Consider the following 27623-nt stretch of genomic DNA (forward strand, 5'->3'; position numbering starts at 1 on the left):
GTTCGTGACCAAATTGGAGTTGGGTGCCACAAACTGCTGACCAATGTGACCAGCGTAGACCAACGGGCAGCAACGGGCATGCACAAGGCACAACGACCAGCGGGGAGCAGGCGCCGCGGGCAGCGGGCGCAGTGTGCAACGGGGGCCAATGGACGGGCATGAGACAAGGTGCGCGTGGGATGGACGCCAACAGGCCGTCAATCACACGACCCGCCTGACAGGTCAACGGACCCTAGTCACTCCATTTTTTTCTTAAATCAAAAATCCTTTTTCTTCAAAATCTCCTTTGAATTTCCCCTTGTCTTGACGAGGGGTTCGCACGTGCAAGCACAGTGCTCAGATTTGTGCAGATTTATGAGCAGAAATTTAGGGCTTTTCTAGATTTAGTGCTGTTCATGCATAATTGAGGCATCTCCGTCAAAAATTGTAGACACTGTGCGCATTTAAATTGAGGATTTCACAAAATTTAGTGAAACTTTGCTCATTTAAGTAAAGTTTCTCAACATTGGACCCATAAAATTTGGGGCTTTTGCTGTATTGGTGAAATTTTGTTCAGTTGAGTTAGATTGGCTAACATTCGTGCACACTTGGACCCGGAAATTTTGGGGCTTTTGCAAAACTTTGTGAAATTTTGCTAAATTTGCCCATTTTATGCTCTTGAGAACATGTATTAATGCAATTGGGGCAGATTTGATAGTGAAATTTTGGGGCTTTTGCTGAAATCTATGGATTTTGGCAAAGTTGATGCGTGAATTGCTCTTTGGGAATATAGCTGAAGCAATCTTGTTGTCATAAGCAAAGTGATTTAAGCTTTTTGTTTATCTCCCACTTGTGCAATTTTGGAGAAATTGCAGAGATTTCTAGGTGTTTTGTGTATCAAAAGTTGATATGAGCACATATGTATGCAGTACACATGTTGGGCAGCTCCCATTGAGTTGATATATTGCTGATTATTCATGTTACAGCTGTCTTAGTGATCATTTGCAGATCTCGGATTGTTGCAAATGTATTTTTGGTGATATTGCTGAAGTGGGAGTTATCTGGTAGTGATGTATGCATTTAATGTATCCTGAAATTGCAGTTATACTACTAAAAGTCATTCGTTCTACTGCTGTACATATACTTGGATAGAATCTTGCTATTATTTGCTTCAGCTCATTTTTGGTGTCATAAATTGCAACATTGAATTTTGGGTGTTTTGCTAAAAAATGGCTGCAAATGCTTCTAGCAACAATGATACTAAATCCCTTTTTGAAATCAAGAGGTCTGATGGCACTTTCTTTGACTTGTGGAAGGATAGGATGCAAGGTATTTTGTTTCTCAAGGACTGTGAAGATGCTCTCTTAGAGACTAAGCTTGTAGCTATGACATTGGGCTAGACTTAACAAGAACGCCATTGCATACATTAAGATGGCAGTGTTTGATGATGTACTTATAGACATCAAGCATCTTGTTACAGGTTATGCTATATGGAAAAAGCTTAAGGTACAACTCTTGTGAATCAAGTGCATCTTCTGCATAAACTTGCGAACATGGAGTTGGATGAGTCTAAGCCAGCATTTGAGCATTTGAGTGCCTTCACACGGGAGAATCTTTGGTTGTGTCACTTAGCAATAAACCCGCTTTGACTTTTCATGGTGTTAGATATTCAATCCTTAATGAAAAAATCAAAAGAAAGTCTAGTGGTAAAAGCAGTGGCTCAGCTTACCATGTAAGAGACAGGTCTGAAAAGAGGGGTAATGTAGCCAGTAAAGGCAAAAGCAGAAGTAAAAGCAAGGGCAAATAGCAGGATGTCACATGCTATCAGTGTGGGTGTAAAGGGCATAAAAAGCCCGATCGCCAGTACTTCAAGAAACAGCAAGAAAGAAAGAAACATCGGAGTAAGAAAAAGAAGGATAATAAGAAAGATGATGACAGCTATTCCTCAAAAGAAGTTGCAAAGGCGAATGTTGCATCTAGTGTGGTTATTGAAGAGCTTCCTAACACTGAAGAGGTACTTATTGCAACCTCATGCACTGATGTAAATGTTATGGCAGCAGTAGGTGATATGCACATGACCAAAAAGGATGTAATCGATGCTTTACTTTCAGCTCATGATGAGCTGTCACGATCAGGGATAGTGGACAACGGTGCCTCTTTTCATGTTACCCCCTCTTTGCAGTCATTTTCTGAATACACTACAAGTTGCCTAGGCAAGGTTTACTTGGGTAATAACTATGCATGTGAGATAGAGGGTGCTGGCACCATTCACTTGACCCTTAAAAATGGCCAAGAGCTGATTTTGCAGGATATCTAATTTGTACCTGGCATAAAGAAAAGTCTACTATGAGTTGGGCAACTTGATGCTAGAGGGTATTTTACTAGCTTTGGTGGTGGATCTTGGAAGGTCCAGAAGGGCTCTATGCTAATTGTTAAAGGTAGCAAAAGGAGGACTTTATATTACTTGCATTGTAAAGCATTACCTGGCAAGTTCTTGGTTGTGGCTAAAGTCCATTCACAGATGGAGCTTTGGCACAAAAGACTTGGTCATATGAGCTAGAAAGGCCTTCAGGTTCTCTCCTCTTTAGGGAGATTTTATGTAAAGGGCTCTGGTTTCGAATTTTATAATAATTGCTTAAATGAAAAACATGTGAAGTCTACTTATTACTTTGGTGTCGTCAAGAAGTCTAATGCTCTTGACTTAGTACACTTTGATGTGTGCACTATGCCTGTTAATTCGTATGGGGGTGCACGGTACTTTGTTACTTTCATTGATAATTTCAGTAGAAAGTCATGGGTGTGTACTTAATAGCAAAAGGAAAGTGTTGGATACTTTTAAAAAGTTTCATGCTTTTGTTACCACACAAAAAGGGCTTATGTTGAAAGCCATAAGAACAAATAATGAGGGTGAGTATGTCTCAAATGAATTTAACAAGTTTTGTGAGATGCATGGCATTAAGAGGGAGTTGACAGCCCCTTATAATCCTGCATCAAATAGCATGGCATTCTTGAAGAGGTTTGGCCTGGCAAACCTGCTTCATATAACCATTTGTGTGTCTTTGGCTGTGATGCCTTTGTGCATGTACCTGTAATAGAACAGAGAACCAAACTAGACATGAAATCCATCAAGGGCATCTTCATGGGATATGGAGATGAGGGAGAGATGGGTTATAGAGTTTGGCTTCCTCAGGGCAAGAAGATAGTACACAGCCGAGACGTAGTATTTAATGAGGCAAAGTTGCTGAAAAATGCTACACATGGTGATCTTGACAAAAAGAATGTCAAATTTCAGCATGAACAGCCAGCCATTCAGCAATCATTAGCTGAAAGTTCTGTCCCTTTTGATGTTGAAAATGAGCAGCAACCTATTGTGCTACAGCCAGAAGATCATGAACAGCAAGTAGATGCACAAGATTAAATAGGACAACAAGAAGAACATGTTGAAAACAAATTACAGCAGCAAGAAAATGCTGAAATCAGCCACCTGGTAATGGTGTGCACATTCCTCAGGATGTAGGCCCATTGCCTGATAATACAAATCATTGGGTAAGAAGATCTACACCTGTCAGAAGCCAACCACACAGGTTTCAGTCATCTTTGGATTGCATTTTGTTGACTGATGAGGGTGAGCCTCTGACATTTAAAGAGGCACAGTCATGTGAAAACAAGAGAAAGTGGGAAAAGGAGCTTGCTATGCAAGAAGAGATGAAGTCTCTATATGCAAATAACACATGGGAGCTTGTACCTTTGCCCAAGGATAGGAAAGTCATTCCTAATAAATGGGTTTACAAAGTGAAATGTATTGATGGGAAGCCCAAGTACAAGGCACGGCTAGTTGCTAAGGGCTATACACAAAAGGAAGGCATAGACTTCCAGGAGGTCTTCTCACCAATGGTGAAGATGACTACGCTCCGTGTTTTGTTTGCTCTCACTGCATCCTTGGATTTAGAGTTGGATCAGATGGATATGAAGACTACTTTTCTTCATGGTGACTTGGATGAAAAGCTGAACATGAAGCAACCAAAAGGATTTGCTATTCCAGGAAAAGAGCATTTGGTTTGTAAGCTGAAACGCAACTTATATGGGCTGAAACAAGCCCCTAGACAATGGTACAAAAAAATTGATACCTTTATGCTCAGCCATGGATTTAAACACCGTCATGCAGATCACTACCTATACACTAAAAGGGTTGATGATGGAAGCCTTATTGTGCTCGTTTTATATGTGGATGACATGCTGATTGCAGGACAGCATAAGAGTACTTTGAATGCTCTTAAAAGGCAGCCGAGTTCAGCCTTTGCCATGAAAGATTTGGGGGCAATTGAACACATTTTGGGCATGTGCATTAAAAGAGACAAAGGGCAATGTTTTTTGTTTCTCTCACAAGACAAGTACATCGGCAAAGTACTTGATAAGTTTAATATGGCTAATGCTAAGCCTCTTGGTGTGCCTTTACCGCCACATACAAAGCTTAGCAAAGCTGATTGCCCTAAGGATGATGCAGCTGCTAGTACCATCAAGGGTATACCTTATGCATATACATCAGCTTGTGGATCTTTGATGTATGCCATGGTTGCAACTCGCCCTGACATTGCTCATACAATGGGAGTTGTTAGTAGATTCATGTCTAACCTTGGCAAGCCACATTGGGAAGCAGTGAAATGTATCTTCAGATACTTGAAAGGTACACAAGAAAAGTGTATATGCTATGGAAAGGATACACTAGACTTGCAAGGATTTTGTGAGTCGAACATAGCAGGAGATCTTGACACTAGGAAATTTACCAATGGGTATGTTTTTACTTTGGCTGGTGGGGCTATCTCTTGGTGTTCAAGATTGCAAAAATTTGTGGCACTGAGTACTACAGAAGCTGAATATATTTCAGCCACACAAGCTTCTAAGGAAGCTATTTGGCTTGGCCGTCCAGTCAAGGATTTTGGATTTTCTTTACGTACTCCAATGCTTGGTTGTGATAGCCAGAGTGCAGTATGTCTGGCTACGAATGCCATGTTCCATGTGTTGAGAAATCCTTCACCCGCAGTTTGCGTTTTTGCGTTTTTGCGTTTTGCGTTTAGGGTTTGCAGCCCCAAAAAGGGGCGCCATCCTAGACTGAATGTACCTATTTATATGCCACTCTCTTATTCATTCTTCACGGCTGATTCATTCAGTCCGTCACCTCTTCTCTCCAACCTCTCCACTACCCTCACACCCCTTCAGGAGGACATTGCAGTTCATGGTTCGTGGCTATCTTCATCATCTTCCTTGTACTATGGCCCCCTTGTTCCCTTGTATCACATTCACTCCATGATTCAAGTCTTCACCATTCCATTCATCAGAGTTTCTTCTCTCTTCTCTTCTCTTCTCCATGTTTGCCAAGTTCACTCCGTGTTCCTCCCCGCAAAACCTATTGTCTCACTGGTACGTCATGTTTTGACACCATGCATGTATCAAACACATAGATGTTCGGTACCATTTCATTGGACAAGTCTTGGATGATGGTCTTGTCACATTGACTAAGGTCAAAACCCAAGATAACCTTGCACATGTTCTCACTAAGTATCTTGCAAAGGCTCAGCATGAGCATTGCATTCATTTAGTGAGAGTTGGCTAGCTTAAAGATACCACTTCGAGCCTTTAAGTGGGAGGTTGTTGGATGTAAAGTCCCTTTGTCTCTGTGTATATAGTCATACAATTATATCCTGTTACAAAAGAAGCAGGCAAAGCCGATCAAAACCAAAGGGGCAAAGCCTGCGGACATGGATCAGGACGATTGGGATGAGTTGAATGAGCTTGCACGCTTACCATAGAGCTATCGATTTCTGATGCCTTGCTCTTCAACATTTAAGGTTTGGATTTTGCATATGCTATATGGACTAGACTGGAAGAACTGTATGCACAGAAGAGTGTTGCTAGCAAAGTGTATTGGCTGAAAAAGCTTATGGATTTGCGCATGAAAGAAGGTACAACTATGTCTACTCACTTGAGTGAGTTTAACTCCATTTTCAGCCAGCTGGTTGCCTTGAAGTTCATGATTGATGAGGAATTTAAGGCTACTTTCTTGCTTTGCACTCTACCAGAGACTTGGGATACATTCACGACTGCTATGAGCAATTCTAATGTGATCCTTTTGTATGTTGATGTAGAGAGTGCTCTACTTATGGAGGAGATGAATCGGCAGAAAAATGCAGCCAGTAAGTCTTCCAGTGCTTTGCATACAAGGGGCAGATCACAACAAAAAGGCAAATATGATGACAAGGGACGCAGTAAATCACGGTGCCAAAGATATTGAATGCTATCATTGTGGCAAGAAGGGTCACTTTAAACGTGACTGCTACAAATGGAAGAAAGAGAAAGGAAAAGGCAAGAAGACAGATGATAGCAAGGAAGAGAAGAAGGATAGTCAGCCTAAGAAGAGCAGTGTAAAAATTGAAGAGGTAAATGTAGTCACTTATGACAGTGACAGTGGGAGTGATGTACTCTTTGTCTCTTCACATTTTGGTGCACATGCTTTACTTGCAAATACAGATGATGACATGCATACCTGGATTCTTGATTCAGGTGCTTCCTTTCATGTCACCCCTCATCGTGAGTGGTTTTCCGCCTATACAGGGGGTCGACATGGTGTTGTCCATCTTGGGGACAACTATGCATGTGAGATTGCAGGTATTGATAGTGTGCAGTTACAGTTTCAGCATGGCTCTGTCTTTACACTTCAGCATGTACGGCATGTACCTCAGCTCAAGAAGAGCTTGATTAGCATAGGGCAACTAGATGATGATGGTTTTCATACCACCTTTGGTGATGGAAAATGGAATATCTGAAAGGGATCTAGGATTATTGCCAAAGGTTACAAGAGTGATACTTTGTATCCACTTCATGTATCTAGTGTGCGTGACCATGTTGTTGCCGTGACCAAGCAGCCAAGCGTTTCTTTGTGGCATAGCCGGTTGGGACATATGAGTCAAACATGAATGAAAGTGCTTTCTCGTTTGGGTTACTTGCCTTGTCTTCGTTATGCTGATTTTGAGCATTGTGATCATTGCATTTATGGCAAACATGCACAGACATCACATTAAAAATCTCTTTCTTTGAAATCTTCTCCTCTAGAGTTAGTACATTCAGATGTATGTCAAATGCCAGGATTATCTTTAGGGAGAAAGAAATATTTTGTCACCTTTGTCGATAACGCTACACAGAAAGTATGGGTTTACCCTATTCGTAGCAAGGATGAAGTGCTTGATAAGTTTAAAAAATTCTTGGCATTGGCTGAAAATCAGACAGATAAGACACTTAAGTGTCTTTGCTCTGACAATGATGGGAAATATGTGTCCAAGGCCTTTCAGGCATTTTGTGACAGCAAAGGGATAAAAAGGGAGCTCACTGCCCCCTCATAATCCGCTGCAAAATGGAGTTGCAGAGCGTATGAATCGGACCATACAAGATAAGGTCTGTATGATGCTATCTCATGCTGCATTACCCCATGGTTTTTGGGCAGAGGCCGTTATGACAGCCGTTCACTTGATTAATCAGTCACCAAACAGGTCTTTGGGGGAGGGGGGTGTGGGTGGGTTTCCCCAAGAAGCGTGGTTGGGCAAGCCACCTTCATATGCTCATCTGAAAGTGTGGCTGCAAGGCTTTTGTGCACATTCATAAAGAAAAACGAAACAAACTTGAACAAAAGTCCTATAAATGCATTTTCCTAGGATATGGTGACAAGGGTGAAATGGGATATAAATTGTGAGATCTCGAGAAAAGGAAAGTAGTACGCAGCAATGACGTTATCTTCCAGGAAGATCGCATGCACAAACAACCCGAAAAGATTGAGGAGGTCCGTAGGGTTGTATTCCGGAAAGGAATACCTTTTGGACAGCAAAAATATGCCCGTTGTACAGCAGCAAACACCTGCTGTAAATGAACTTGTAAATGTAGGAAATGATGCTGGAAATGATCAGCCAGCTATTGCCCATGAAAATGAGCCATTACATGTGCAAGAACAGCCAGGACAGCAAGCTGTTAATGCTGACTTGCAAGCTGAAATACCAGGACAGCATGCTGAAAATGGAAATTTGCAGGAACAGCCAGCAAACAATGACCATTGGGTTAGGAGATCGTCTAGGGCTACTAGACAACCTGACAAGTTTGTTCCTAGTGCAATTAATGTGGCTGATTATGTCATGTTGACAAACTGTGGTGAACCGTCTTGCTTCAAGGAAGCAATGGACAAACAGGACCGCAAGAAATGATATAAAGCCATGCTGTCAGAGATGAAATCTCTTGAAAAATATGGCACTTGGGACTTGGTGCAGTTGCCTAAAGGGCAGAAAACCCTTCCATGCAAATGGGTTTACAAGATGGTCACTTTCGGTTCCTCACCAAAGTACAAAGCAAGATTGGTTGCAAAAGGGTACAAGCAGGAGCATGGAATTGACTTTGGTGAGATGTTCTCTCCTGTAGTCAAGATGACTACATTGAGAACCATTTTGGGCTTGGTTGCAGTTGAGGATATGGAGCTCATACAGATCGATGTAAAGACTGTGTTTTTTCATGGTGATCTGCATGAAGACATATATATGCAGCAGCTTAAAGGGTTTGTTGAACAAGGGAAGGAAAAAATGGTATGTAAACTCAAAAGGAGTTTGTATGGGTTGAAACGAGCACCAAGAGAATGGTATCATACGTTTGATACATTCATGCAATCCCAAGGCTTTCATAGAAGTCAAGTGGATCACTGCTTGTACACCAAGAAGGCAACAGATGGCACCCTGATTATCTTGGTTTTGTATGTTGATGACATACTGATTGTTGGCAGGGATACTCATGCCTTGGACTCATTGAAGCAAAGTCTTCATGGCAGCTTTGACATGAAGGATCTTGGTGATGCAAACCACATTCTTGGCATGCGAATACTCAGAGATAAATCGAAAGGCTTACTCTATCTATCTCAGCAGGAGTATGTCTCCAAAGTTTTTTAGCGTTTCAATATGGAGGGGAGGAAAACAATTGGGGTTCCATTGCCTCCATATGCGAAACTTAGTGCAGAGGACAGCCCTGCATCTAATGATGAGAAGGCTGAAATGGCCAAGATACCATATGCTTCAGCTGTTGGCAATTTGATGTATGCTATGGTTGCTACACGTCCTGACATTGCCTTTACAATGGGAGTGGTTAGCAGATACATGGCAACTCCTGGCAAGAAGCATTGGGATACAGTGAAAGGTATTATGAGATACCTCAAAGGCACAAGGAGTTGTGCATTTGCTTTGGAAAGCAGAAGGCATCTGTTGTTGGCTTTACAGATGCAGACTATGCTGGTCATGCGGACTATAGGAAGTCCACTTCTGGGTATGTGTTTACTTTCATAGGAGGAGCAGTCTCTTGGATCTCCAGGCTACAAAAGTGTGCTTAATCCACATGAAAATTTTTGGATTTTTTCTAACATTTAATCCCCTATGAATTGGCACCAAAAAATTGTATAAAAAGTGACATTTTGTCCACAAAAACAACTAGTTCCACATATAGACAATGTAAACCATTCAAACTAATGAGTTCAAGACTTCTGCAAGTATAAACTTAGAATTTGCCTTCAATGTCAACACTTAGATCTAAACTGGATCAAAGATCCACCAATGTGAAAAGGGGTAACTTTTCATGGTTAATTAAAAACCTTAGGATAAGCTTTTTTTAAAAAGCTTAAATCTTGACAATCATTTGTAGCACCCTCTACTTTCAAATGGCGTAAATTAATGTAAACCTCTTATGTATAACAAATTTGACGAATCGGTTAATGATGTCCTTGTTGAGAGTCAAGCTCATCTACCATTGTATTCATTGTCTACTACAGAGGCAAAGTATGTGGCTATCACTGAGGCATGCAAGGAAGCTTTATGGCTTTCACGTCTGATGGGAGAGCTTGGCATCACAGAGTTACATGTTCTCCATTGTGATAGTCAGAGTGCTATCATGCTAGCACGGAATCATGTCTTTCATGCAAAGACAAAGCACATATAGGTGAAGTACCACTTCATTAGAGATATACTTGACAGCAAGAGCATTGAGCTTGTCAAAGTGCATACAGATGATAATCCTGCAAACCTTCTCACCAAGGGTCTTCCAGCTCATTGCCGACAGATGATGGGAATTGGATAGATATATTTATTTCAGCTTTGTACATACCTAGACTTAGCTGATTCTTTTCTCCTCTTAAGGCACATTGCCTTTAGGTGGGAGGTTGTTCGGAATAAAGGGCCATCGTGCCTTTTATATGTGCACGGGTGTGAACACACCCTTAGCACATTGTACTTTCATATATATATATATATATATATATATATATATATCTAAAACCTAAAGTGGTACACTCGTCATTGTACCAAAAACGTGCTCACACTCTACACTGCTTGCTTTCGCTCACTCTCTGTCTCTCACTGCGCATACGACAGTCTGCCTATCTCCGTGCCTAATCGATTCCTACACTAACACCCGACTTCTCCATACCACCTATCTCTTTACCTTCAACACAGTGCCCATCTCTTAGGCTAGCCGTAAGCAGGAGATGATGACAGCTTCCACGGCCGAGACCGAGTATTAGGCTCTTTTGATGGTGCCATGGAGACTATCTACTTGAGGAGCTTACTGGTGATATTAAACTTTCCATACAACTCTCCCACCGTTGTCTACTGGAACAACAAGAGTGTAATTGCCCTTGCAAAAAACCTAATCATTACACCTTGGACATAGCATGTGGGGATCCACTTCCACTTCACCAAAGAGCAGGTTGAGCTAGACACCATACACCTAGAGTTTGTGCTTTCCTCCAACAACTATGGAAACATATTAACCAAGGCAATCAATCGGCCATTATTATAGTTTATTTTACCCAAGATCATCTTGGGGTGCATTCTCCTCTAATTCTTCAAATCGACAAGGAGAGACTGCCTCCCCTCTTGGCTTTCTCTTCCAGTTTGAGAGGGAGCACCTTTCTTCTCTTATTGTTGAGAGGATAGTCTTTACAAATTCTATTTTAGACATTATTATATATTGCACTTTATATGATCATGCTTCCATTGCCTCTTTGCATAACTCCAGTGTATTGGCATTATATTTTATAAACATGCATCTGTGCACATTTTTCTTTTCAATATTTTTTATTGGTCGACTCTCGATCCACCATATTCATGGCACTATACATGGCAATCTCCTAGGTAGTTTCTCTTACTTACTTCTGTAGCAAATTGTTGTTCTCTTATCAAAAAATGGACTAGCAACTCTCTCTCTCTCTCTCTCTCTCTCTCTCTCTCTCTCTCTCTCTCTCTCCACGCTATAAAGCTGACTGAATGCTTGAGACCCAATCCCCCAAAAACGTTTTCTCAGTTTGAGAACCGTTTATGGTCACTTTTGAAATCAGTCTTGCATCAATTTTTACATTAGTTATCGATCAATTTTTGCAATCAATTTGTGATTAATTTGGTATCATATTTGCAGCAATTTGTGATTAGTTCTCAAATTAGTAAGTGATCAATTTACAATCAAATTACGCTCAGTTTTCAATGGTTTACAGCTGGTTCCATGAACAACAACATGTTAGTAAATGCTATTAACAGTTTCAGTCATGGTTTATGCTAAGAATATACTTTATTATGGTTCTGAAGTCAAAATAGTTGAGAAACATGAGTTATTATTGTTTGTGTCGAGGACGTTATATTTTATTGCTTTGCTTTGCATTTGATTAAAAGTTAATCGAATGTACTAATGTGACTTCCACATGTGAGGTGCAAGTAAACTATTTCACAATGTGGGACCTAGGACCCCAAGATATCAATTGGTGCGAAAGGCAAAAGTCATAATAAGTTATGTTTGGCAGGTACTAGTTAGTACCCGGTGTCACATTTAAACCTAGACCAATCTATTGGTCACTAATGTCAATCGCAACATTAGAGATGAGGCATTAATTAATTAATTAATGTCACTCTAAGGGTCAATAACTACTCTAAGATACTTGGAAGAAATTTTATGATGTGCAAGTCAACTATTTCACAATGTGGAACCTAGGACCCCGAGATATCGATTGTTGCCAAAGACAAAAGTTGTAATAAGTTATATCTAACACGTACTAGCTGGTACCTGGTGTCACATTTTGGCCTAGACTAATTTATTAGTCACTAATATCAATAGCAACATTAGAGATTAGGCATTAATTAATTAATTAATGTCAATCTTAGAATCAATAACTCCTTAAGAATGCTTGGAAAAAAAATTTGTCTAACCAATTTAACTATTGGCTGGTGGAATTAATTCTTTGAACACTAGAATAATTACTAAATTAATTTTTAAAATTAATATTTTGATCTTAAATTTAATAAGTTGAATAACGTAGAAAAATGGAATTAGAAAAGCTACCACTTGGCAAAACTTACCCATGCAAGTGATAAAACGTTTTTAGGCACTGGTGAAAGTCTATTCCGGCCATTGTAAGAAAGGAGGCTATTAGTGAGCAAGGAGAGACTGTTAATGTGATTTGTAGCCACCAACAAGGATTAATCCTACAACATGTGACAGCAATTTAGAGCCCTCTAGAAGCGGGTGATAGCGACCCAAGGCCATTTTGGTATAGATAACAACACATAGGAGGAGACAGTAGTAGTAGCTCTTCAACGTTTCTCAAGATGAAACTCTGAAATTTCTCTCTCTACAACATTCTCTCTCATCCCCCAACCATCTCTCAAATTATCACAACATTTTCCAGTTATTTGAGCCATCACAAAAAGAGATTTCAGTCAATCTTTTCTATAAAACCTAATTTACAGCAAAAATAGGGTGGTAAATAACTTAATTTAACACTAATTACGACAAGCATAAAATTCACATAAACTGAAATGCACATCTACCACTTTAATCTTGGACAATGGACAGCTTGTTAGCCTCAAAATTAATACCCCTTGCAGTTTTTCTTTAACTTTTATTGCAAATTGATAGAGTACAACAGAGATTCTCTACCCTCCTCTACTAATCCAAGTGGCACTTGTTGTCAAAAGTAACTAGCAAATCTCCAAACCGATTTGCCCCTTCGTTTGCTCAAGGATTGGCTTTCACCTTGCTCCTTAAAAGACAAATTCAACCCCAATTTTTATATAGGTTGGCTGGCCTCTTGAATCTCCTTGAAATTTCTCAATTTTAGCTACTCGAGTTCAAGTCCTAGGCTCTAAATTGTAAGCACGCATACCAAGGTGGTTATCAAAACCTAAGAGAGGAAGACTAGTTTCAAATCGTCATCACTAGGGGTCTCTTAATTTGCTATCATCCTTCATAGACCTTGCTATTGTTTAGTAGTAGTTGCTTCATTGCAAATTTCCTCCCCCTATGATAGAGGCTTCGTTCTCCAAGAGCCAGACCTCATTTTAAATGTAATTCAACTTGGATATCTAGAGAACTAGGGAAGACAACTCGTTTTATTTGTCATTCAACCTAGATATTTGGAAAACTAAGTGTGCTTTCATATTCAATTCAGCTTTAGGCATTCATGGTCATATTGATTGAAATTTGAGCTTGAATTTTCTTGTTGTGGCAAGTGTCAGTCTTTTGATAGGTGGCTACCCTAGGGGTGGATATTATGCTCTTGACTCAACTCATGTTCCACAATAATTTTTATGGCATTGATTCTTCACTATTCATTATAAATGAGAGTTGCTTTATAGAAAAGGAAGCTTCAAGTTTAAAATTTAAGAGAGAGAAAGCTTCAAAAGACAAGTGTACATCCCACATGTCAAGAGGTTAGACAAATGGAGGAATTCTTAGAGGCTTAAATGGCACGTGTTAGGACACTTGTCTTTCTTTTAGAGTTTTCCTTCTTGGACTGAAAATCCCAAAGCAACCAAGTTTAGTATAAATTGTCAAGATGCAAAACTTCTTGAATTTGATACACCATTCCTACTTTCCACTATTAGTATTTTACACTAATCCATGACTCACAATTTGGCATCTGATTGACAGTTACCATCCACACTGGCAGATCTGCCCATACTCACAATTTATTAAATGTACTATGACCTATCTGTAGGCTTGACTCTGATATGCCGAAGTTCCACCATGTGCAAATGTGCATTATTTTTGTTCTAACTCCCCACTGTTGGTCTAGAATAGTTGCCAGCTAGATATCACTTAATTTCAAGGGCAAACTGATCGAATAAGTTTATAATAATAAACGACACACAAATATTTCAACTGTCATGTGTACTAACTTAGACTAGGTTGATTTCAACCTCTTCTTGACAACATAGCTGCAACGTATAGATCTTGGCTCATAGTCCAGTTTCCTTATCAGCTCTCATGTGTGTATAAATGTATTGGCCATTACCTAAACTGCTATTTCACATGCTAGTCAAATAACAGAAATATAAGAAACAAAACCGATAAATGAAATTGAGAAACTTCACTGAAAACATGTGCTAGCTCAAACCTGGAAAGACGAGGACTACGATCATCACAGCTATCTGAATCCTTAGTCTTACAGAAGTCCCTGCGAGGATCCATCCAAATATATCTTTCAGATTCCTCTTTTACCCAAACTGGATTTCTGGGTCTTGGTTTGGGGGCAGCCTTAGGATCCCAAACCGATATCTCCCATTCATCTCTCATTATTTGGAACCTTCGCATATATGATACCCAATATGATTCTTGATGCTGCTTAATACCAAGTTAATCAGTAAACCACAAAAGCTCTACTTCTATGAAAATAATGCTGCCTACAACTGAATGCTGATGACTCAACTGAACAATAAAAAGACTAAATAAGGCCTCTCTTTAAGGGAGAACCAGCAGGATATCTGAGCACAACTTCATGTGCATTTTCACAAATGTAAAATCTTGTGAAATGAGGAACCAAATTGCAATCACATGTATACAATTGGACAAAACGTGATAAGATGTAGCACCTAACCAGCAATCAAATACTTTAAGAGGCCTGAACTAAATCCACACAAAAGCATGTTGATGTCAACGAATGCATTCACAAGTTTGCAAATTATCAGCTGATCAATTACACCTACTCGATCAACCAGAAATTCTTACTTCCACAAACCATAACCGTCATGAACATAGCACAAAAAGATCCACAACAGACAGTCAAGGGCCTTCACAAGGCTCACAGCCAAAATGCACAATGGCAAGGAGAGGTTGGCATACAATAAGACAAGTGAAAGAACCACTAAAAGGCCTAGAGTTTAGAATGTTGACTATTGGAGCCCACAAGAGGAGAGATTAACAAGCAGCTATAGTGTAGTGGATGGAACTCCATTGGGAGGGGAGGCCGGGAGAGAGAGAGAGAGAGAGAGAGAGAGAGAGAGTGTGTGTGTGTGTATTTTTCCTTTCCTGAGGCTACATATCGTCTGTTATTCGAGACGCAGGGACAGAATGGGTTCTGCCACATTCATCGACGTGCTGCTCGCCATCATCCTCCCTCCTCTGGGGGTCTTCTTAAGGTTCAGTTGTGAATGCGAGTTCTGGGTATGCCTGATGCTGACAATCATGGGTTACATTCCTGGGATCATCTATGCCATTTACGTCCTTGTGGGTTAGCCGAGAATGGATGTTTCTCGGGTGAATGGAATGCGTCCCTTGACGGCGCAGGATGGATGCATCGAGAGACGTATCCTGATCATGCACGCTGCTAGCATGCATAAGGGGAATGGCATCCCTTGTGAAGAGGTCTTTTATGTGCTCTTGTTTGACTCCTCATTGGACTCGCCGCACCATTGCAATGATAGTGTGGTAGCGGGAATGAGATCTAATTCTGTCCGCGTGGCATGCATGGCTGCAAATATTTGCAGTGTCGGCGCAGTTCAATAACGATTTGCTCATGGGGAATAATATTTCTAGTGGATGCCAAGATTAGGTTTTTGAACTTCGAAAATGTTGTAACATTTCATGTTAACATGTCGTGGATGAGCAGAATTTTAAGACTATGCAACTAAAAAGAGAGAGAGAGAGAGAGAGAGAGAGAGAGTGTGTGTGTGTGTGTGTGAGTGAGAGTGAGAGGACTCTTGTGCAAATTATCAGCTGATCAATTACACCTACTCGATCAACCAGAAGTTCTTACTTCCACAAACCATAACCATCATGAACATAGCACAAAAAGATCCACAACAGACAGTCAAGAGCCTTCACAAGGCTCATGGCCAAAATGCACAATGGCAAGGAGAGGTTGGCATACAATAAGAAAAGTGAATGAACCACTAAAAGGCCTAGAGTTTAGAATGTTGACTATTAGAGCCCACAAGAGAAGAGATTAACAAGCAGCTATAGTGGATGTAACTCCCGTGCGGGGGGGGGGGGGGGGGGGGGGGGGGGGGGGGGGGGTGGGGCGGCGCGGGGGGGCGGGGGTGGTGGTGGTGAGTTGGGGTTGTAGTCCTCGATTGGCATTGATGGCATCTCCTTAGCAGGTGCCAATCCTACCCTCTCCACATCTGACAAGCTAGATGGGACAAACTATCCCCTATGTTCATGTCGCACAGAGTGTCTCCTCAACAATTGTGACCTTTGGGATTTTGTTTCAGTCCCTATACCCCCACGTATCATGGATCCTCATGATGGTGTGACCGCGGATTTAGTAGCTTTATGGGATCAATTGAATGTCAAAGCCCGCACTCCTCTCTTTTTGAGTTGTACAAATTTGTGCTCGTGCATGTTCGTCTCCGCACTCCTCTAGAGATTTGGAGGAGATTGGTATATCTCTTCCAGATCTAGACGTTCAAGCATCAATTATCTCGAGTTGAAGCTCTATCACAAATTCCCCTACAATGAGAGATCACATCCATCAGATGGAGGAGCTTTGGGATGAGCTTTTATTCCTTGGTACAAACATTTCTTTAGAGGACCCAACAATGACACTTATCTCACATCTTTCGTCACCAACATATAATGTGTTCTACACCAATCTTCTCACTTCTCGTAGCTAGGAAACTCTTACTTGGGAGGGGCTAGTCCCATTGGTACTTGAGCAAGATGGACGTCACAGTGAGCTACATTCTTGCGGAGCCTATGCAAATGGCCATGCTTATGCAGCTTTATCTACAGGTATAGAACAAGCCAAGTAGAAGAAAGGGAAAAGGAAGAAGTTGGAGTCACCTTCTCACTCTGATACAAATTTTGTGGGAAAGCATAGTGGATATCCCATGTGTTCTCATTGTGGGAAGATCTCACATCTCGCAAAGAAGTGTTGGAGGATATACCCTCACCTTCATCCAAGAGCGAAGGGTGGATTTACATTGAAGCCTTCGTCTATCTCTACTTCGTCACATGTTATTACCGCTGAGTCAATGTTTCTACACATTTATCAAGTAGAGGAACCTTATTTGATTCTCATGACTTCTAAGCAACCTTGGCTCTTTGACAAGGGTGCATTGAGTCTGATAACTCCACGAGGTGTTTTGTTGCAAGATCTCTATCCATCAGAGGGTATTCACTACTAGTGGCATTTCTTTGGTGCCTATTAGTGGTACTGGCACCTTGCTCCTATTGTCTAACCGTCCATCGAGCTCCATTTCTAAGGCCCTATATGTTCCTAACTCGGGCCTCCCTCTTCTCTCATTTTAAGGCCTTCCTAGACTCGGGACCCACATTGTCTTCACTGAGCCAACAGTCTTTGTTAGGGATTCTTCTACAAGAGCCACTTTTGTGACAGGTTGGCCGGAGAGGGGGCTCTCTATGCTCCATTCCCCTTCCTTTGTGCAAGACTCTCGGAGGCAACTTTCTATAGCTGCACCCATTCTCGATTGTGCACCATTTTTCCCACAAGTTTCACCCCATCCCCCACCATCTCCTCTTGTGGTTCACTTGTACCTCGCATCCCTTTGAGGGGGACGATATTGGTGATGTGACTGTGGATTTCCTAGCCCTTTGTGTTTCAAAGGGGGCTTCACAAGATTGTGAGGGGTTTCTCCAGGGTTTCCAGCCTACTTTGGGCCTTTCTTTTATATGGCTATTCCTTTTCTTCATCATCGAGTGACCATTTCTTGCCACTTCGCTTGTGGTCCCTGGTATTTTTATGCAACTTATTACACCTTCAATAGTTTCTCACTATCATCTCATAGTTGGGTTAGAAGCTTGCCTCACCCATCCCCGACTAGTTTTTTGGAGTGATCCATTCGAGGCCTCTCCATTTTCATTGCCCTTTGGTGGCCTTCCATTTGATCGGTTGTTTATATGGAGAGAAGGTCTTGCTCCTTGGCTGGCTTTCTTCATCGATGAACTACATTGGCATTCACACTCTTCCTGCCACCCTTGGATCTACATTTCCTTTGGCCCTCCAATACATTCACGATCTGAGAAGGGGAGTTAGTAATCATGTGTGTCATATGTGGTCATCTCCTACCCGTGTGCCTCAATCTGAGTCTGATGAGGACATTGCAAGCTTTGACAATGTCTTTGTCTATCATTTATGTGTTTAAGACACTTCAAATGGAGTGCACATTAGTGCATTTCTTTTTGTGCACTTTTGGCTATTTTCTAAGAGTTCGACCACATTTAGGGATTTTTCTCTTTTTCACCTATATATAGACGCATGCCCTCCCACTTTCATTATCCATCATTAATCCTTCGTGATCAGCCAGCTCTCCTCATTTTCTCATCCCCCTACTACCATTTGGTGCTCACATTGACGTGTACAGCTATATGTTGGGCCTGATTATTGCAGCCTTGTACCATTTGGTGCCCACACTAACGTGTAAAGCTGTACAGTTGTATGTTGGGCCTGATTGTTGCAGCCTTGTACCTTCAACCATTGCAATTACATTGTTCCTTCTCTCTCCTCCATTCTCTATTTATCTCTCTCTCAGTGTTTACTTGCACACTCTCACAAACCCCAACCTAGCACATCGAGACACAAGACAAAAAGAGCCTCACAACTTGCTCCTCCTTCTGACATGGTCGAAGAGTCTTCTCACTATCATGGAGTCCACCAACCATATGAGATTTCACGAGCCGAATGCGATCTCATCCTCATGTATCAAGCTCAATAGCAAGTAAATTTGAGTTTTTCCATTTAGATTCAGTGCAATCTGATGATTTTGCAAGGAGAACAGAAGTTCCACAACAGACTAGCCCTCTTGACATGGAAACTAGCATGGAGTTCAAATCATCTTACTCTCTACCACCATCATCTCCATCCTTATCTCTTTCATCTTCTACACACATTTCTTCACCTTCATTCACTCCTATGTCAAGTATGCATCACAAGGGATTCACTAGTAGTAATAAGGAGACATCACCTGCATGCAAGTAATATATGAAAATACCCCTTATCTACCCCCTATTCAAGGGACCTTACCTTATAAAATATACATTTCTTCCCTTATATAACCCCCCCTCCCTTACACTCATGTGGTACCATACGGTAAACGCTAGCGGACCCCCCAGGGTATGCATGCTACTACTTCTCAATCTTGAGTTTATGAAACCAACCTTCCTTCTGTGGATGGGTGGTAATTCCCTAATTACAACTTAGTTACAGCAATAATATTTATCAAAAAACTAACAAATGCAAATTAACTTACAATCTTGGAGGACAATGGACACCCTATTGGCTCCAAAACTGACATCTCTTTCAATATTTCTTTAACTTAATTGAAAAAGAGGTTGATGTACAATGGGATTCTCCCAATCCCTTTCCGTATTCCAACTCCCCTTGCTGTCCAAAATGGCCAACAAGTCTTCAATCTGATTTACCCCTTGATTCATGCAACCAATTGGCCTTCATCTGCTTTGATAGAGATGGAAAATTTCCCAAATTCATTGAATTATTGCTCTCTCCGCCCGAATTTGACTAAAAATAGCTTTAGCCCTATTGAATCCAAATCTTGGAGCTTTCAATTTTGACACACTTCTCGAGGCTGCTACTAAACCCTAACTTTTTCTGCAGATTAGGATTTACAACAAAGAAATCTGAAATTCCTCAGCCTTTGGTGATCTCAATGTTGTAATCTTCAAGGCAAGGCTATAGAAAGGCTAGGAGATGAGAGAGAATGCTAAGGAGAGAGAAATTTCAGACTTTCTTCACAAAAAACTAAAGAAAATCTATCATTTACTCCTATTGTCCTGTCTCAACAATTTATAGATGCAAAGAACTGAAAAAAATCAATCATTTACTGCTACTGCCTTGTCTCAACAGCCTGTAGATGCTATCACCTGCTGTTGATTGGTCTTCTCCTGCCCCTGGCTGCCTCAAAAGGTCCTCCAATGGCTGCAAATCAAACCAACAGCATCTCCTCCATCTCCCTTACAAGTTGAATGCACTAAAATGCCTCTCTCCAACCTCTAAAGACGTTTTTCAATCTTACATGGGCATTTTTTACAAGTGGCAGCCTTCCCAAATGCTTTTTCCAACATTATCCGTGATTAAACATTAGTTTTCAATCTTTAAGTACTAAAAATTAATCTAATAATTATTTCGATGCCTAGAAAAATAACCTAACTAACCAATAATGAAATTGGCTAGGCAACTTCCATTCCTAAGTGTCTCTATGCCATCTTTGACTATTAGATTAAACGCCACTTCTCTAGTGTCATCGACTAACACTTATGGCCAAATGAATGACAGAGGCCAACAACTGACACCAGATTCCACAGCATAACTTATAGCAACTTTTGCCTTTGACATCCCATGATTTCCTCGGGTCCCAAGCTCATAAATTTACTACATGCCTTCACACATCACACTAGGGGGTCCTTTACCCTTAAGCACGCTTTTTAGTACCTCATCTTTTACCAACCGAGTGGTGTCTCCATGATGAAGATTCACCCTCCCATCCCCACAATTTGGGTTTTTCACAGCTTGGAAATACCACCCAGCCACCACAGTGTGGATTAGTTGATACAATAGTTTACTTCCATGGGTATTACCTGGTGGGCCTTCTTGTTATTTTGTTGGATCCTAGCCAACTGTTGGATAGGGCTTACGTCTCTTGGTGCCTCCACCTCCATTAGCACTTAAAGGAAACATTCACGTTCCAGTGCCTCCGCATCAATTAGCACCCATTGGACATTATCAGCCTATTTCTGCCTACGCACCTCCCCGTCCTACTTATCCTTCTCTACCACCTCCTTCCTATTTCACTTAACCAACACCTCATGGTTCTTTCTCCTCATCAGCCAACATCCCTTTAATGATAAGACGCGTTTTAACGGGTCAAACTTTACTACTTGGTCAAACCTAATGAGACATATCCTTGACTCCCAAAATCTATGGAATCTCATGCATAGGTTGGAATCCTAACCTAATCCCACAGTTATTCCATAAGAGTTTGTCTGCTCATGGAAGACTAGAAATGCCTCCGCTATTGTTGAGTTGATACAAGGTCTCTTACTTGAATTTCATTCACAGCTTCAACATTTTGACTTAGCATCCGAGTGTTAGGCACACTTGACTAGCTGGTATGCAACTTGGGATAGGACTCGTTGCATCAATTTAGATCGTGAGCTCCAAAACTTTAAAATCAATGACCCGAATGACTTGAAAGTCAAGTTCACTAAGTATCGGCATCTTCTCCCCAAGTTCTCTACCACGGAGGCATAGTTGCCTCTGCACGTCATATGGCACTGATTGTACTGTACGATCCATACCATATGTATCTGTAAAAAAAAAATGGACCATTTCTAGCCACTGCGTCTGCACGTCCTCCTGCATTCCGCTTGCACTTTAATGGAGTGTGTTCCGCTTATGTGGCACTTTTGGGAAGGTGGAAAGCCTTGGATACCTCATCTCACCCCCTTTTCCACCTATGCACTCCTCCCCCTTCCCCACCCCCCCCCCCCCCCCAAGCCTCCCTTGGATTCCATCCAGCTAGTGGCTCTCTTTGACTCTTCACTCCTCTTTGACTGTTTGACTCTTCTCTCACACACAAAAGGTGCTCCTCTCCTCCATGCTTCCACACCAATTCAGCAAGCATTTGCCCTTCTCAACTTCCTCTCTTGGATCTTGTCACTTGAATTGACTTGTGATTTGTCATTCTCATCTCCCATTCCCTCTTTCACGCACCCTATCAAAGCATTTGTCATTCTCATCTCCCATCCTGTCTCTCTCTCTCTCTCTCTCTCTCTCTCTCTCTCTCTCTCTCTCTCTCTCTCTCTCTCTCTCTCCAACTTTACCCCAACCCTTGAGCCTCTCCCTCTCTTTCAACTTTCAAGTTTCAAGAGTCAAGAGTCAAGCATCTCTCTCTCTCTCTCTCTCTCTCTCTCTCTCTCTCTCTCTCTCTCTCTCTCTCTCTCTCTCTCTCTCCTGGGCCTCTTCATCGGTCATCGGCACCATGACTCGTGAGAAGCACGAGGCCTTCAATTTGCACATAATCCATGTGGAGAGGGACACAAAGAAGTCCAACTCCCACCATTGGACATGCAAGTATTGCAAGAAGTGCTATACAAGTGGTGCAGCTCAACTTCTCCAACATCTTTCCAAGATAGGGGGTCAAGTTGCTCCATACAAGTAGATCCCTCGAAACATCGGAGAGGAGATTCTCACCAAGATGAGAGAGGGATCCATAAGAGGAGGAAGTGGCTGTTAGACAGTCATTTCCTAGACAGATGTTGGACAACAGAGTACGGCAGTGACACGTTAGCACAGAGGACACGTTAGCAGTACGGCAAGATGCCACGTGGCACTGGTACAGTCGAACAGCAGTTCTGTCTAGTTGGACTGCACAGTCGGCCAAGTTTCTACAGTCGGCTGCATTTAATGCAGCAGACCTAGTGATGGGGTTTTCCTATTTTCTAGCTATAAATAGCCAATTTGTGGCACACTCAGTCATCTATTCACTTCAAATTCAGGTCTTGAAATCTATTGGCTAAGACAGACTATGCTCGGGGTGACAGAGATCGAGGTCATTAAGTCAGAGACACATGCAGATATTTCCTCTGCCCCCGTGTATTTTTCTGCACTCTTATACAGCATACTACACTGCAGATTTTCTGCATTTACAATGTCTCCTTTTCTCTCTCTCTCTCTTCACACTGTGTTCACTCTCTCTCAGTCTTTGTCCTACGCTTCTGCATCGCTGCACTCTGGCATGGTATCAGAGCAGTGAAGACGGACTGACTGAGTGCTGAACCTATCTAAAAAGGAGATTTCAGCGCAACACAAGTCTGCGTTTCCAGGATTCGAGGACGAGCCCGAGGGCTGCGCATCGGATCAAGGCTAAAGCAAGCATGGGCGTGAGGGAAAGGAGTCCAACCGGTGAATTTGCAGCAAGTTATTGCTATTTGAAGGGGAGGAAGGCTACGTTTGAGGCCTTCCATTGTAGATTTTACCTTTTCATCGCCTCCGGCAGGTGAAGAAGATTTGGGCAGTGGAGGAACCAGCCCTAGAAGGCTGCATTTACACATTTAGAGAGGGCTGATTTTGCATTTGTGCAGGTATTGCAGGTTAACATGTCTACAAACACTGATTTGGTGTTCCAGGCAATCATGGACAAGAAGGTGCCTGTCCTACTGGCTCTTCCATCAAATCAGAAGCTTGATGGTGACAATTACCACATCTGGTGGGTAATGATGTTGGCCATTCTGGAGTCTTATGATTTAGCGGAGCTTGTGATGGAGGAGATTGCCAAGCCCTCGATAAGAGATAAGTCTAAACTCTCTTCCAATGCTCGTGCGGAGTTGACCAAGGCCTAGTCTCATTGGGACAAATTGAATACCAAGATTCGATCTTTTCTGTTTCTGTCTTGCACCACAGTCATGATAGCTCACATCGAGCACTTGATCGTGGCTCGAGAGATATGGCTGGAGCTCGACCACATATACAACCAGATGACCCTGATAAAGAGGGTTTCTTTGGAGGTGCAGATGCGAACCTTGTCCGTGAATAGGTCTTCTTCACTTCGGGAACACATCAACAAGCTTTAGCAACAAGATAATGTTGTTATAGCACCTGTTCATTGCTTCGAGATGCATGCCAAGCAAAAGCCCCAAATTTTTCCAATGAAATTTCAAGAAATTGAAGAAATTTTAAACTTACAACATGAAATACGATGAAATGTCGTGTTGGGATGCAAGCAAATAGTAACCAGCAACTTAAGTGCTCCTCAAAGATGCATGCTAGACCAAAAATCAAAAAAGCCCCAAATTTCTTGCACCAATGTCGAAGAAGTTGCACAATATTCATAATTTCAATGGAGATTCACGTAGAGAAGCTCAAATTGAGCAAAAGCCCCAGATTCTCAAAGAAATTTCAAAAATTGGACAAGTCAATTAAAAATCTTTAAATTTCTTAGTATGGAGTGTGAGAAATTAAAAAATCCTTTGAAATTGAAGATGAGACAAGCAAGATGAATGACAAATTGCATAAATTTTTAAAGCCCCCAAATTTGAAGATTAGGGGATTTGTGTTTTTTTCAAATCTATAAAGATTGGCAAGCAAGACTAAGAATATCACGAGCAGGGTTGAGAGAGACTCCATATACAAGGCTACATGAACGACTACGTACCGGCTGAAAACAACAGTAGCTACTCCACCAAAACAACAACTTCTCTTCCAAAAGAGCATCTTCTCCCTCCAAAACAGCATTTCTCTCCAAAACAGCAGCTTTTCTTCTTTTGTCAACTGAGTAGACTTCACATTGCTAGCACTGCCTAAGCGATGACAAAATTCACTCAATCCCAAACTCAAAAGACGCAAGTATTAGAATGATAGAATGAAAGTATAATACGTCTTAAGTCAGACCTATCCCTAACTCAACTAGAGTTAATTGAACTCTAGAATCTAGTGTCACTACTTATAAAGTCCTAGACACACTTCACTTTGTATATTTAGGCAAGCCCATAATTCACCAGGGTCTAATTCTAACAATGAGAAATAATTGTCGTTGAGGAATAGTCTAAATGAGAATTTCCTTGCTCTAAATCACCCCAAAATGCAACAAAATCAGCAACTTTGTCATAAGTATTTGAAATGATTTGGAAGTCTTCATGCTAAACCATTGTGATAGTTGCAAATCAAGATGCTCTAGAAAGTGTATCTACGACTACATTATATTTCCTAGCCCAAGGGCACATTCACACCTAATCACTAAGTGACTTAAGACTAGGAGCAATAATATGGGCAGCAAGCACCCATCCTAGATATCTAATGATGTAACACCCTTCCACCTCAATTCCAAGGTACCTTGGGTTTCCTCCAAGGTCCTCTATCTCTTCAATAAACTCAATACATAACATGGATCTTTTGGGGGGATTTTTTTTCTTGAAAGAGAGGGACCGTGATGGGGAGAAGATGATGGAGTTAGAAAATGAGGCTCACTGAGTATAAAAAATCAATGCACTGCTAGGATGATAATGTGACGCTTTGAGTGTCTACACATGGATACAATGTGGAATGTCACACAACGACACTTGTCTTGCCTACCTCAAATAACTATATGCACCAAGGTCATTGCACCATATGATGGTTCATGATCGTGTTGCTAGATATGAGTTCTCAAAGAGTATCTTGTGACAAGTTGAAAAAAACCATCCCAACAAAGGTCCTAAAAATATTATTCCAAAAACCAATTCATGTTTCCAACTTGATAGAATGTGCCATGCCTACATAATTGAGCTTGGAATAAAGACAAAATTGCCTAAAGACCCGCTAAAATTTGTGAAAAGACTTATGATAGTACAACATTAATAAGATAGTGTAGTTAGTAATTGCAAACATTGTTTTAAGAGAGAGGAGGTTCTTGAGCTCATACATCATTTCTAAGCTTCAAACGTGTTTGCAACAAGTGTCGGATTCTCTCTTTCCTCCTCCTTCGAGTGGGAATTGCTTCATTTGGCTCAGGATCTAGAAGCAGCTTTGAACGAAATTCTTCTCTTTTGGACAACTCTCCATCAACAGCCCACCATTCTTCTTTTTGTTGTTGAACTTCTGTTAGAAAGCCTCGTACACGATTCTGCTACACAGAGGATGATTGACATAGCATGAGAGTAAACAATGCAAAGAAAGCCGTCGACATGTACTATAGAATGACTTTGACATAATCAAAACCTCCATAAATACTAGCCTTTGAAAAATGTCCCAATACATAATCTCTACACTTTGTATTTACAAGTAGGAATAAATACCAATATCTTAATTTAAACAAGTCACGAACACTGGTGGTTGGGGTACCAACAAATGACAAATAGGCATCCATCAACAACTATTGATAGTAAAGTCAAGGCATCGCTCTTATAAATGCACTATTTAAACCTAATGCACTGCAAAAGAACGTGAAACTTCTTCATCCATAGTTTTTAGCATCAATTTTCAGGTCTGTCAATTAAAAAAAGACTTTCAAGTGCAAGACGTGGTGAAGTTATCAGCTTCTAGCTTTCTCGTATCTTATGAAGACATCATCAAACAATGACATTCTTCTGAATTGTGAAATAACATTCACATGTCACTATTCAACTTATTTGAACAAAGAACTATCTGCAGGATTCTCAATATACCCTCACACATAATTACCAAGCAAAATTGAGAATGAAGGTGCTACAAACAAGGACCAACTGGTCAATAATTCATTGGTTGTTTGATAGAAGATCATGAAAACATATCAAGTACAGTCTTAACATTAACCAACAATAAAAGGGCATGGAAAATGACCAATAACGTAGAATCATATTAACTGTACATGACGTATCATCAACAAACTTCTTTAAAACCTCCTACAACAGTGGTATGACAGATTGATTTCAAGATTTACAAAGAAAAAGAAATAGTGTCGGGAGGGTTGCATAGGACCGGAATTTCTCATCAAGGCTACGACACCATGAAATTTGATTTACAAGGCATGGTGACAACCTTCGGTAACAGGGAGCATTTGTGTCGTACTTGTCTAGCCAACATGATTGACTAGAGTATCACCAGTTCTGTATCTTGAATAAGGCCAAGGGTGGCACGCTCTCAATAAGTAAGGAAGCTTCGATGTAGCTTGATGATACATAAACTGGTAAGAAACACGTCCACACGCACCGCAACAATCAATGAGAATCAATAAGATCAAATAAAACTGTGCGAGGTGCTTTGAATACCTCTTCCTTGCATGCGTGCTTAGCTTTTTTCAATTTTGCAACGTGCATAGAGATACTCCCGTTCATATTTTTGCAACAAAGCGTCTTGCTCTCGCCTGTTTTGAGTAGTTAAGGCTCCCTCTGCTGTTTGGAAAACGTGTTGAGAGCGTACACTAAGATACTCCTGTGCTCCGAGGTGTCCATCTGCGACGAACATCCATATCCAAGGAAGAAGCTAGGGTCTGCAACTACTCGTCTTGCTGTCCCCTCTTCGTTGTAATGGATGCCTCGGCTTGTTGGAACATTGGGTCGGCAGCGTACGCACGAACTAGTATGGCTTTGGCTTGCCACACGAAACAAAGGTGACTAGCATTCCCTGCCTAAGGAACGTTAGGTCACCTCGTCACGGCCTCTTCCTGGCATGGTAGCGTATTGAGGGAAATGAAGGCACTCCAACTTCATTTCTCGTGCTTCTTGTTTCCTCGCACATTCAAAGTTTCGCATGTTAGGATCCTCTCTCCTCTTTTCTTCTCTTCCATCGCTTTGTGACCAATCAATGATAAGAACGGCTATTAACAATATAGACTTGATTCAAAGATAAGAGTTGCTAACACTTCACTTCGTTTAAAGAG

The 27623-nt window shown here is 41.2% G+C and overlaps 1 protein-coding gene and 1 pseudogene across 7 annotated transcripts in view; one reads left to right on the plus strand and one right to left on the minus strand.

Annotated features, from left to right (window-relative positions):
- The window catches only part of LOC148033207 (uncharacterized), a 46998-nt gene extending 19469 nt beyond the window's left edge, over nucleotides 1–27529 (minus strand). For 2 of the 7 annotated variants that reach the window (XM_087681091.1, XM_087681087.1), the window contains exons 1-4: nucleotides 27013–27529; nucleotides 26783–26927; nucleotides 25689–25889; nucleotides 14432–14655 (exon numbers count right to left, since the gene is read on the minus strand). In XM_087681091.1, the coding sequence (XP_087537217.1) occupies nucleotides 14432–14655; nucleotides 25689–25889; nucleotides 26783–26827 (470 nt within the window). In that variant the 5' untranslated portion in view covers nucleotides 26828–26927; nucleotides 27013–27529. The other 5 variants (XM_087681089.1, XM_087681088.1, XM_087681090.1 and 2 more) reach the window with 5 other exon arrangements.
- LOC148033208 (low temperature-induced protein lt101.2 pseudogene) lies at nucleotides 15328–15549 on the plus strand (annotated as a pseudogene).
- Nucleotides 27530–27623: the final 94 nt, after the last annotated feature.

This window comes from Lygodium microphyllum, chromosome 7, assembly GCF_053477565.2.
Source record: "Lygodium microphyllum isolate KBCC chromosome 7, Lygodium_microphyllum_v1.1.10, whole genome shotgun sequence".
Taxonomy (NCBI): Eukaryota; Viridiplantae; Streptophyta; class Polypodiopsida; order Schizaeales; family Lygodiaceae; genus Lygodium; species Lygodium microphyllum.